General features: G+C 55.0%; 1 protein-coding gene across 1 annotated transcript in view; it reads right to left on the bottom strand.

Annotated features, from left to right (window-relative positions):
* The window catches only part of Rtn4rl2 (reticulon 4 receptor like 2), a gene marked incomplete at its 3' end in the record, with an annotated part of 15,708 nt that continues 3,847 nt past the window's right edge, over positions 1-11,861 (bottom strand). The window contains exons 3-4 of the mRNA XM_048788230.1: positions 7,548-8,029; positions 1-177 (exon numbers count right to left, since the gene is read on the bottom strand). Coding sequence (XP_048644187.1) covers positions 1-177; positions 7,548-8,029 — 659 coding nt within the window. The remainder of the gene's footprint in view (positions 178-7,547; positions 8,030-11,861) is intronic.

The raw sequence follows: 11,861 nt of genomic DNA, 5'->3' as shown, positions 1-11,861 counted from the left end.
GGTGAGGCGGCTGAGGCCGCGGAAGGCCGCGCGGTGCACGCCCTGCAGCCGGTTCCCGTGCAGGAGCAGCCGGTCCAGGCTGCCCAGGCCGCGGAACACGTGCTCTGTGAGCAGCCGCAGGCGGTTGCCGTGGAGGAAGAGGTGGCTCAGGTTGGCCAGGTCCGCGAACAGGTCATCCTGGGTGGGGGCGGGAATAGAAGAGAGTGGTCCTGAGCGAGGTGGGGACCCGGGTGAGGGAAGGAGCGGAGCACTGTGGCAGAGTGGAAAGGGTTGGACCTTTGGGTTCGGAGTCCGGGATTGGAACTCTGCCTCTTCTAACCTATTTGCAGCGGAAAAAGCGGGAACGTTGAGGTCAGCGGCTCTTACCCTTAGGGTGTATCCCGCGCAGATCCCCGAACACCGCCCCGGGCTTCCCATCTGGCAGATCTGGGGCTCTGGGTGCTGCCTGGGAATCTGTCTATCCTGACAGGTTCCCAGGCGAGGCTGATGCGGCTGTTGGAGGACCACACTTGGAGAATGGGCATCTCTGGTTTGGTTAAGTATGGAGACAGGCAAGCCAGACTTCCTGGTTTCAAATCCTGGATCAGTCCCTAAGTGACTCTGCCACCTTATACTAGTCACTCGGTATCCCTGTGCCTCAGTTTCCTCATCTGTGAAGTGTGGACTAAATGAAGCAGAGCACGTTAGGGTGTTTGGAATACCGTTTCCCATGGTACACTTTCTCCGCGTTAGTCATTATTGTCAACCTGGCCAAGTCAGCAATGTCTCCAAACCTGTCTCCTCTTCTGTAAAGTGGAGATGAGTGACCCCACCTGGTGAGTTTGTTCTGAGGATCAAACAAGACCATTCACCTGAAGTTCATATGAGCCCAAGGCTGAGCACAGTGCCTGTACCCAGGGACTCAGTCCAGGGAGGAAGGAGCCCACAGGCTCAGGAGTTAGAGCCCTGGTTCCCAACCCAGCTTGCCTTTCTCCTGGCCGAGTTATTTTGGACAAGTTATTTAACCCCATCAAGACTCACTTTCCTCAATATGCACATCAGGGAGAAAAACTCTCAGTGGACTGAGGGCTAAAGTTACCACACTGTTGAGGTCCAGTACTGGCAGGTATGTCATGGACCACCATCAGTAACTGGTGGTTATCAGGGAAGCAGGGCTAGGCTGGGTGATTCAGGGGACCAGGCATCAGCTCCACCCCACCTCCACTAGGGGAAACAGGGGAAGGGAAGAAAGAGTTGCTTGCCCTGCACCCTCGACCCCTTAGAGAAGCTGTCCCAGTTGCCTGGGGGTGGGGGAGTCATGTGAGTGCTGGAAAGGACCTTGGAATTCAGAATTTAGTTCACAATTAACAGGTGTGGGTGTGATCTACAGTGGGGGTGGGGACCATTGGACGCTGGCTGCGTTTTAACCCCCTCATCAGGGAATTCTGAGGATCAGCTTATCTGGGAGCTAGTATTTTAATTTTAAGATCCACTAGCACAACCCACTTTTTACAGGGGAGGGCACCGAGGTCCAGGGAGATGAAGGGCTCATTGGAGAAGCAGCTAGAACCCCAGCATCAGTTAGCAGGTCCCAGCAGGTCTGCTTCTCTCAGGGACATAAGCATCCTCCCTTCTCATGACAGCTCAGCTGGGGTCCTGGTCCCTGACTGTGGCTTTCCTCCCTCTACTGCCTGGGGAGGACATCCCCTGTCCACACCACCCAGGAGCCTGGTGGGAGGCCTCAGGTGGGGGAGGGCACTGCCTCGCAGCCCCCACCCCCAGCTCCACCTCCCTGCTCCTGCGCGTTCTCACCCCCTCCCATCTGGCTTCCGCCCTCTGCCACAGGAACTGAGCCTGCCAAGAGCCCTCCTCTTGGCCACATTGAGATCCGTCCCCCTCAACCTTCTCGCTGCCTCAGACACCAGCGTTCTCCGCCCCCTGATGCCACTGCCCAGCCCCAGTCCCCGTTCGGGTCCTCAGCTGGCTCCTGCACCTGCCTAGCTCCAGCCTTGCTTGTCTCCTGTCCTCCTCCAGAGTGGACTCGGAATGTCTTCCCCTCACTTATTTAGGGTTTCTCTTTTTCCTGGAGCGTCATCAAGACTAGGACACACCCAGAGATGTACGGTCAGAGGATCAATATGGGAGAGGGCAGGTTAGGAGCGGGGGTAATCAGCACTTTGGGGACTTGGGAAGGTCAGGCAGGGAAGACCATGTGTTCAGGGACCACAGTCCTGATTTTCCATTCCAGGCTCTTCTCCTCTTTGTCTCTCTGCACAGTCCTGCCCTCCCCTCCCTGAGCCTCAGCCCTGGGGTCCATCCCCCCTTTCCCCATCCAAGCTGTTGCCAAATCCCGTTGCCACTTCCTCGGCTGCAGCTCTCAAATCCGGTCCTTCCTCTCTCCACCATTAAAACGGTTCTCTGTGCATTAATAAGCTCTTGACTTTCACAGCCCAGGCCCTCCCCCATCACCCTCTCTATCGCCCCTCCCTCTGGGCTGAGAGTGTCTGCTAAAGTCATCCTCTTCCATTTCAAAAACCACATTTCCCTCACCTCCCCACTGGCCAGTTCACAGCTTTCTGCATCCATTTGGAATCTTAAGGCAGGATCCCTGCCCCCTCCCTTCCCTGGACAGCCTTCTGTGTTCTTAACCTTGCTTCCCTCCAGCCTTCCAGCTCCTGGCACTAATCACATTAGCTGCTAGGCTGTGTGACCTTGGATAGCTCCAGGCACCTCTCTGGGCCTCAGTTGTTTTTTTTTTTTTTTTTTCTTTTTTTCATCTGAAACAAATGACTTTCAGGGTACTTGATCTTTACGGTCCCATTCTCATCTGCTATTTATGAGTTGGCGAGTCCTGAAATGTACCTCACTCATTCAGCAAAGCTGTTTTGAGTGCCTCCTCTGTGCCAGGCATCCCCGCTCATGGTGCTCACCAGTCTGTGGTGGGCATCATCGTCATCATCGGCGTCAGCAGCCTCAGGCAGATGAGTTGCTGAGCTCCCGCCGTGTGCCAAGCTCTGTGCTGCACATAGCCTAGGTCGTAACTGCATCACCACAACCTTGTGAGGCGGATACGATGATTACCTCCACTTCACAGGCTAGGAGGGGGAGGCTCAGAGACAGAAGCAACTTGCCCAGAGCCCAACAGCTCACATTGAGTGTACGTGGACACGAACTCCTGGGATCGGGCTCTGAACAACTGCACTCTGGGGCCGAGCAGACCTGGGCCAGTTCTACACTATGTCCCTTGCCAGCTGGTGACCTGAGACTGGTGCCTTAGTTTTGCTGAGGCTCCGTTGGTGTCCTTGCTGCCAACAGTTAAATGAAAGCTACTATTCAACGAGTACTCATGCTGGGCCAGACATCAACCTGAGCCCCTTTAAAGTAGTCTCTTGCCTTTAATCATCACAACACCTCCCCCACCTCAGGGGGGTTCAGAGTGGTTAAGTAACTTACCCCAAACCACTCAGCAAATGGGAAGTGAGGCTGGGATTGATTCAAACTCAGACTTGCCTGAGTGCAAAGATTGCTCTTAAGCACTGTGCAGGCTGCTGCTATGGCTCGAAGAACGAGGTCTGGGAAGTGGCTCGAAGGTAGAGCGCTTGCCTAGCCACTGCCTGAAGCCCCAGGTTTAATTCCCAGCACCCCTTCTCCCCCACACACAGAGAAAGGAAGAATAAACTCTCTATCATTTTCTGGCTACCCTCCCACAGGAAATAGTCTCCAGCAGAGCAGGGACATTGTTTTGTTCACTCCCCGAATCCCTGGCACCCCTGCACACTGCCTGGCATGTAGTAGGTGCTCAGTAAATATCTGTTGTTGAATGAACTCGTCTGGCTCCGTGCCTGGCCCACAGCGGACCATCTGTGAGTTCCTCCACCCCACCCCATTTCCGTGTCTACCTGCCACATCCTGAAAAGCTGTGGTCCCCTTTGGTAGCCTCCTCCAAGCCTCCCTTCTCGGGTAGGCCCAGCTCCATCTTGGGTCACACCTGCCCCTGTGGATCTCACCTCAGCCCACGGGTTTCCTCACCTGCCTGTGGCATCTCCCAGCCTAGTTCCCACCAGGCAGGCAGGTCACAGGCAGAGGCTGTCTCTTTCTGCCTCTATAAAGGGCCAAGTGTGAAGTGATTCCTTCCCGTGATGCCCTGTACCCTGCATGCCAGGGATGTGCAGAACAAGTGCTCTCCCCAGTGCCACCTGTGGTCCCCTCTGTCTGGGCCTTTGCTGACCCCAGGCCCGGACTACTGTCTTGTCCTGCAACTCCGTGGAGGATCGTTCATATTAACATAATTTATTCAGCACTACACTATGTTTTACGGACACTCACTCCTTTACTCAGTCCATCCACTCTTGGTGGAAGGTATTGTTTTTCTTATTCCAGATGAGGAAACTGAGGTTCAGAGAGGGGAAACAACTCGTCTGAGGTTAGACAATGAACAAGTAATATGTATGAATAAGGAAGGAGACGGAGAGCTCTGCAGGAGTGGTTGAGTACCAGGAGTAGCAGGAGTAACGAAAATACAGGTTGAGCACCCTCATCAGAAAATCTAAACTCAGAAATGCTACAAAATCTGAAAGTTTGGCCACACGGACATGATGCCACAGTGGAAAATTCCACACCATGAAACTTTGTTCCTTGTGGATGTGACAGTGCACACTTGCAATCCCAGAGAAGGTCAGGCAAGAGGATTTCAAGTTCCCGGCACCAGCCTGGGTAACTTAGAGAGACCCTGTCTCAAAATAAAACAATCAAAAGGGCTGCAGCTCTAGCTCAGTGGTAGAGCGCCCGTGGGTTCAATCCCACAAAACAAAACAAATTTTGTTTCATGTGCAAATTTATTTAAATGTTGTATAAAATTACCTTCAGCTTATGTGTATAGGCATATATGAAACATAAATGAATTTTCTGCTCAGACTCTGGTCCCATCCCCAAGATATCTCATTATGTATATATGCAAATAGTCCCAAATCCAAAACAGTCTGAAATCTGAAACGCTCCTGGTCCCCAAGCAATTTGGATACAGGGTGCTCAACCTGTAGTGAAAAGGATAGTGCCTTTGGCGGGTGGCTCTGTAGGCTTCCACTTCATCCTCACAAAACTGAGATAAGTAGTAAGTACGTCCTGACTGCCAACTTAGAAGCAGGGAAATGGTGACTGAGAGGTGAGGGGATTTGTCCAAAGTCGTTCAGGAGCTGGGACTGGAACGTGGGTTTGGCACACTCCAAAGTGTGGGTTTTTCCTTTTTTTGGGGGGGGTGGGGGTACCAGGAATTGAACTCAGGGGCACTCAACCACTGGGCCACATCCCTAGCTCTATTTTGCATTTTATTTAGAGGCAGGGGCTCACTGAGTTGCTTAGCTCCTTGCTTTTGCTGAGGCTGGCTTTGAACTTGCCATCCTCCTGCCTCAGCCTCCGCTGGAATCACAGGCGTGCGCCACCGTGCCCAGCATTGTGTGGGTTTTCAAAAACAAGCCCACTCAACTGTACTTTGGGGTACCATCCCCCTGAAGTGCAGTCAGCCTGTACAGCTCAAGTGGCAACTCCTCTGACTGTGTAGCCTCAGGAACTTCCATCCTGCGTCCCCTGTGTCCCTAACTGTCCCTGCGGCCAGGCTGCTGTAAAGCTAGTGTGATGGTGAGAACAGGGAGCCCCCAGTCACAAGGACCATGGATAAGAGATTTGTGTTTAGAGGTGATTACATCTCTACAAAGTCCTGGGGATCCCTGGCCTCCACTTTGTCACTGTTAACGGTGAGGTGAGGGCTGGGGCTGTAGCTCAGGGGCAGAGCACTTGCCTCCCATGTGGGAGGCCCTGGGTTGGGTCCTCAGCACCAAATAAAAATAAACGAATATAATAAAGGCATTCTGTCCCTCTACCACTACAAAAAATTTAAATGAAACAGTGAAGACAAGCCCCCAACAGGGTCGTGGGAGTGAGCTGAGGTGGTCAGGAGCACCTTGTAAACCACGTGGTTCTGGGAAACATTAGGAAGAAGAAGGAGGGGGTGTTCTGGAACCCACCCATGGCCTTAGTATAGTCCTTGACTTTGACCTAAATCCCCAGGATGAGGTTCAGGTTGGGGCAACTCACCAAGACCAGTGTTAAATAAGGCTCCTTCCTCTTTCTTAAAATAGTATTTTAACAAGCATTTATATAGTGCTTACAGTATGCCAAGCACTATTCTAAGTGCCTTACAAATTATTCATGCATTTAGTTCTTATGAAATCCCTAGGAGATGGGTGCTTGTGCTACCCCTGATTTACAGGTGGGAAAACTGAGGCCCAGGTTGAAATATGTTACCCCCTTTTGAATGGCAGGGTTGACCCGGGTCAAGTGCTCACCCTCTGAGTGCCAACGGCTGCTCATGATTTCCGCACTAGCACAAGCCATTTTCCCAGCACACTATGCATTTTACTTCTCTTCCTCCCCATAAAAATGCTCTCTCTGTGAAGGCAGGGACTGTTCAGTCCACCACTGTCTTCTCAGCACCTAGCACACTGTGGGTACTTGACAAATGCTTGTTAGATTATTATTGCAATTGCTATTATCATGAGCCTCAGCGATGAAGACCTGGTTTTCCAGCCAGCAGACTGGTGACTATCTAGCCAGCCCTGGGGTGGGAGGGGGAGGTGCCTGCCTGCCAGGCTTAAGTGGGGAGGGGGAGAAGGGGGTACCTTGTCCCCTTCCAGCCAGAGGCTGCATAGCCAGGGAAGGTTTCCTTCTCCTGTGGTTTGGAGGGTGTGTTATTGCTTCCCAGGGAAACAGACCCGGAGGATCTGACTGTCAGGTGCTCAGCATAACAACAACAATAAACAACAATTAGATCAATAATAATAACAATAAATAACAATTGCTGTTACTCCTTTAGCTTTCAGAGCCTCCTTTTCCGGCTGGGTAAGAGTGTAACAGCGTTTCACCCTTTGTTCTGTCCTCCCTTGCACTGAGAGGAAAGGTGTGGAAACAGAAAGCCCGAGAGGGCAGGGCGGTCCATGTCCTATTATCCAGGGAGCTGGACAGAGTGGGCCCTTCTTTGGGACCTCAGAGCAGTGCTCTGCCCTCTGGCCCCACTTGCCTGTGCTGTGGGAGGGCCTGGGGGTGGATGAGAAGAGCAACCACAGAGCCCTTTGGGCTGGGGTGCCTGGCGCAAGGCACAGTCCCCTGAAGGCAAACGCGGGGAAAGCAGAGATCACAGAAAGACACATCCACACACCCAGACAGACATGGGGGAGTGTGCAGAGTGGGTGTGTGAAGGGAGACAGACAGAAGAGGCAGAGGCAGACAGATGGGGAAGGCAAGTCAGGGAAAGAGGCAGAGAGGGCCGGGAAGGGACAGGCAAAGGCAGGTGAAGACAGGTGGGGGCTGGGGTGCTAGAGGGGCACACAGGGACCCACACTGAGGCAGGCAGACAGAAGAGATGAAAGACCCTGAGAATGTGAAGGGGACAGAAACTTAGAAAAGGGGCAGAGAAAGAGAGACGTGGAGACTCTGAGGCAGGAAGCTGTCCTGGGAGAGAGGAGGGACTGGAAGCCCCGGGACAGGGCTGGGGGGGGGGGGGTCGGGGCGCTCACCTGGAGGTGGAGCAGGCTGTTCTCCTGGAGGTAGAGGTACTGCAGGCTGACCAGGCCGCGGAAGATGTTCCCGGGCAGGCTGCTGAGCTGGCAGCGGTACAGATGCAGCGACTGCAGCCGCTCCAGGCCCTGGAAGGTGTCAGGCTCCAGGGAGCGCAGGTGCCGGTTGTCACCGAGGTCCAGCTCCTCCAGGGCCTGCAGGTGGCGGAAGGTGCCCGGGTAGATGGTGGAGAGGTTGTTGGAGAAGAGCCACAGGGTGAGCAGGTTGGGCCCGAAGGTGCCGGGCCGCAGAGTGCGGATGAGGTTGTTCTGGAGGAAGAGTCGCTGCGTGCTGGGCGGCAGGGACAGCGGCACCGAGGAGAAGTTGTTGGCCTGGCAGCTCACGGTGGGCGGCGACGAGTAGCAGGTACAGAGCATGGGGCAGCTGGGGGCTGCAGGGGGCAGGGCCAGGAGCAGCAGCAGCAGGCAGGCTGAGGCGGGACCTGCGGGGAGGGGCCAGTGAGGGCTGGCTGGAGGCCCAGGGGCCGCGCCCACCCGCCCAAGACGGGTCTCTGCACAGGATGTCAGGCAGGGGCTTCTGGATGCCCCTCAGAGTCTGCAGAGGCCTGGCCGCTTCATACTTGAGGCTCCTTTGAGGCTTGCAAACTTTTATTTATTTGTTTGTTTGTTTATTTATTGGCACTGGGGATTCAACCCAAGGTGCTCTACCACTGAGCTGCACCCCCGGCCCTTTTCATTTTTTAAAATGATTGTTTTAGCTGGGTGCGGTGTGGCGCACCTGTAATCCCAGTGACTTGGGAGGCTGAGACAGGAGGATTGCCAGTTCAAAGCCAACCTCAGCAATTTAGTGAGGCCCTAAGCAACTTAGTGAGGCCCTGTCTCTAAATAAAATATAAAAAGGGCTGGGGATATGGCTCAGTGGTTGAGTGGATCCAATGGGTTTCAAATCCCCATTACTGTGTGTGTGTGCGTGTGTGTGTGTGTGTGTGTGTGTGTGTATAATTTTGAGACAGGGTCTGGCTAAGTTGCCTAGGCTGGCCTCAAACTTGCAATCTTCCTATCTCAGCCTCCAGCATAGCTAGGATTCTAGGTGTGTGTGCCACCCGGTAAGGCTGCAAACCTTCTTTTTGAGGTATATTAAAACATAACACCAAGAGGCATTGTAGGAAGCACCTCCATGCATATAAAGTTGTTTGATGATCACATGTCTTTTCATTCTAGTTTGCTTTCACCGCCGCATGTTTGACCTTGTTGAGAGATTAATGTCAAAAGACTAACTGTGAGAGCTGCACCACCCCAGGGTCCACAGTGGGCCAGGAGTCCTTTGTTGTGGGGGCAGTCCTATGTAGGGTGTTCAGCAGTCGCTCTGTCTTCTATCCACTAGATGCCAGCAGCACCCTGCCCCCAGTTGTGACAACCGAAATGTCTCCAGACATTGCCAAATGTCCCCTGGGGAGAAAAACCAACCCACTTGAGAATGACTAGAACTAACTGAAGACTCTGTGAGTCTAAGGCCTGTGCACAGCGTTCCTGAGGCCCAGCCTTGCTGAACCCAGTGATCAAAGTCCTCCCTCACCTTCCTGCTGTTTTACCTGGGAGGAAGCAGAGCCTCTACACTCCAGGAGGGACCATAGGGACCAATGGGTCTACCCAGGGCCACCAGGCACATGCACCAGGATCAGCTGTCCTCCCCAAAAGAATGCAGAATCCAAACTCTGAATGTGGCAGCCCCCTGCACTGGACCCTCCAGTCCTTAGGCTAACTCCATGCATCTCCTTCTCTATCTACATGGTAAGAAGGGTGGACCATACCCAATCTTCAAACGTTACTTTAGGAAAAAAATTAAAACTTTTTTAAAGTGACTTTGAACGAGAAGAGCCCGAGATGCAGAAAGCTGCGTTCTGCATCTAGGGCTCTTCTCGTTCAAAGTCCTGGGACTTTCTTCTGGCAGCCTTGCCTGGAGGGAGGACAGCCCAGCCTCCCACAGCCAGGCCTCAGTCCCTGGGCCACAGCAACGGAGCACCCTTGGCTTCAAGCAGTGTCCCAGGCCTTCAAAGGCTCAGCCCAAGGACCTGAGATCCTGGGGCTCTGTGTGGATCCAGAGACCCCAGGAGAGGCTCAGGGGTGGGTGACTGAGGGTGAGGCCTCCAGGGCTGTGAACTGCACACCTAGGAGGTTGTTTTGTGCCGATGTCACACTCCGGAGGTGGCTGTGTGTGGATGCGTGCATGTGTGTGTGCTTCTGGGAAACCGGGAGCCAGGTGCTTACTACATGAAGTGCTGTGAGCCAGGTGTTCGCACATGGCACCGGCAGGCCCTGAATATGGCCTTGCTGTCACAGGTGCTGGGGGGTCTCCTCCCCAGGGCAGCACACTGGCGCAGATTCGGGGACCCAATGCCCAGCGCCTGGTGGTCCTGGCCGTCCGGGCTGCTGGCTCTCTGGGGCCTCCCAGCACCAACCCAGGAACCCAGGCCCCATCGCCCTGTCCCGGGCCCCTCCCTGCGCTGCGCGGTACGTGCGAGCGTGCGAGCGTGCGCTGGCTGTCCCCCGCGTGTGTGTGAGTGCCGGGCCCCGTGCGTGTGTAGGCTGGGTGTGATGTAATACTCAGTGACACAGCGCGGCTGTTCCATTCGTTCACACCACCTCCGCGTTTCTCGGCCCTTCTCACCCCTCCCCCGTGCGGCGTTTCACGATTACTTTCTCCTCCCGAGTTTTTCAAAGCCACGTGGGGCGGAGGAGCATGTCTCTCACCCCTCATCTGTACCACGCAGGGGTGGGGTGTGGGAGCACAATGGGGGACCCACGGTAGGTTTCCTGAGCACTGAGGTTTAGGGCTTCAAATTGGACATTTTCAGAGCTGCCTAAGTCCTCCAGGTTCATCTGGTACGATCATTTGTTCAACAGAGGTGACAGCTGGGGCTCAGAGAGGGCAAGCAACTTGCCCAAGGTCACACAGAAAAGTGGTGCCAGGCAAGGATCAGAATAAAGGATTCTCCTGATGCCCAGCCAGGACACTTCCTTTCCTGTCAGTTACCCTCTGAGCTCTGCCTCCCCAAGGACTTGACACCAAAGGAAACCCAATCCTTTTCTGATCCCTTAATCCCACCCCTTATCCACAGGCTCACAAGAATGTGAGCCCTAGTGGCCACCGGCTCTCTGGGGGATTACGGAGCTCTTCCTCCAGCCTCTGGGACTAACTGCTATCCCAGGAGACACAGACTGAGGATGTGCACTCCAAGATGACCCCGGGGGTCAGTTCCTCCTCTTCCAGGCACGAGGTGTCTTCCAGAGTTGAGTCCCGCTGGGCAGGGACTGGCAAGGGCCCTACTCACCCTTAGTATCCAGACTCCCCTGCTCTCTCTTGAGGCTCTTCTCTCTTCCAACAGCCTCCCTGTTGTCCCCAGGTCTCCCCCCACCACCGCCCACCTCCCCCAGCCTGCGATGGTATTCCCTGCAGGTTCCTTGAGGAGGGACCCTGAGCTGGGGGCCCCTCCGTGACAGCTGCTGCGTAACAGTGACTCTGTTGCCATTTCTGGCCCTCGCTGCTGCTGCCGTGCAAAAGCAGCGTAACCCAAGGAGCCTCATCCATAATTCAGGCTGCGGCGCTCACTGGAGGCGAGGAGGAGGAGGGGAAGGTGGGGGGCTCCGGCTCCCTCTGCCCCAGGCTGGGCTGGAGGGGGCACTCAGGGCAGAGCTGGGGGCTTCCTCCCACCCCTGTTCTGCCCAGTGTGGGCCTCTTCCTTCCCTCCCTGCCCCTGATTCTCCCGCCTCTTCCCCACTACCCTTCCCTCAGGCCCTGCCTCCTCACTGCTGCCTCTTCTCTGAGGACCACGGCTCCACTCCTGGCCCCCATTTTGTGGATCCCTGGCAGAGACCCGGCCGAGATGCACAATGTGTTGGGCTGGAAGGGGGGATACCTGGCGGCCCTCCAGAGCAAACCCCCACCCCCATTTCACAGTTGAAGGCTGGGGAGAGGAAGGGCTGGTTCAGAGCGGGCAGCCCATGCCTTCATGTCGCCCTGCCACCTTACACACAGAGGAAAGCCCTTTCTCACCATCCCCTTCACCCTCTGCTCAGGGCTTCCTCTATAGGCAGGTGAGCCCGAGCTGCAGGGGAGTGTGGAGCAGGGAAGGGAGGAAGCCATCTGATATGAAGCCCCTACTGTGTTCCGGACACTGTGCTTGTATGTGCTAACTTCTTTCCCCAAAGGAGGCAACCCAACACAGTCCCCTGTGAGGTCAATGCTGCCAGGACCCCCAGCTCGAAGAAGGAGGGGCCTCAGGTCATGCAGTTAGTACAGCCCCCCCCCCCCCC

Source organism: Marmota marmota, unplaced genomic scaffold, assembly GCF_001458135.2.
Source record: "Marmota marmota marmota unplaced genomic scaffold, marMar, whole genome shotgun sequence".
Classification (NCBI taxonomy): domain Eukaryota; kingdom Metazoa; phylum Chordata; class Mammalia; order Rodentia; family Sciuridae; genus Marmota; species Marmota marmota.
This window is presented reverse-complemented; position numbering and strand designations above follow the sequence as displayed.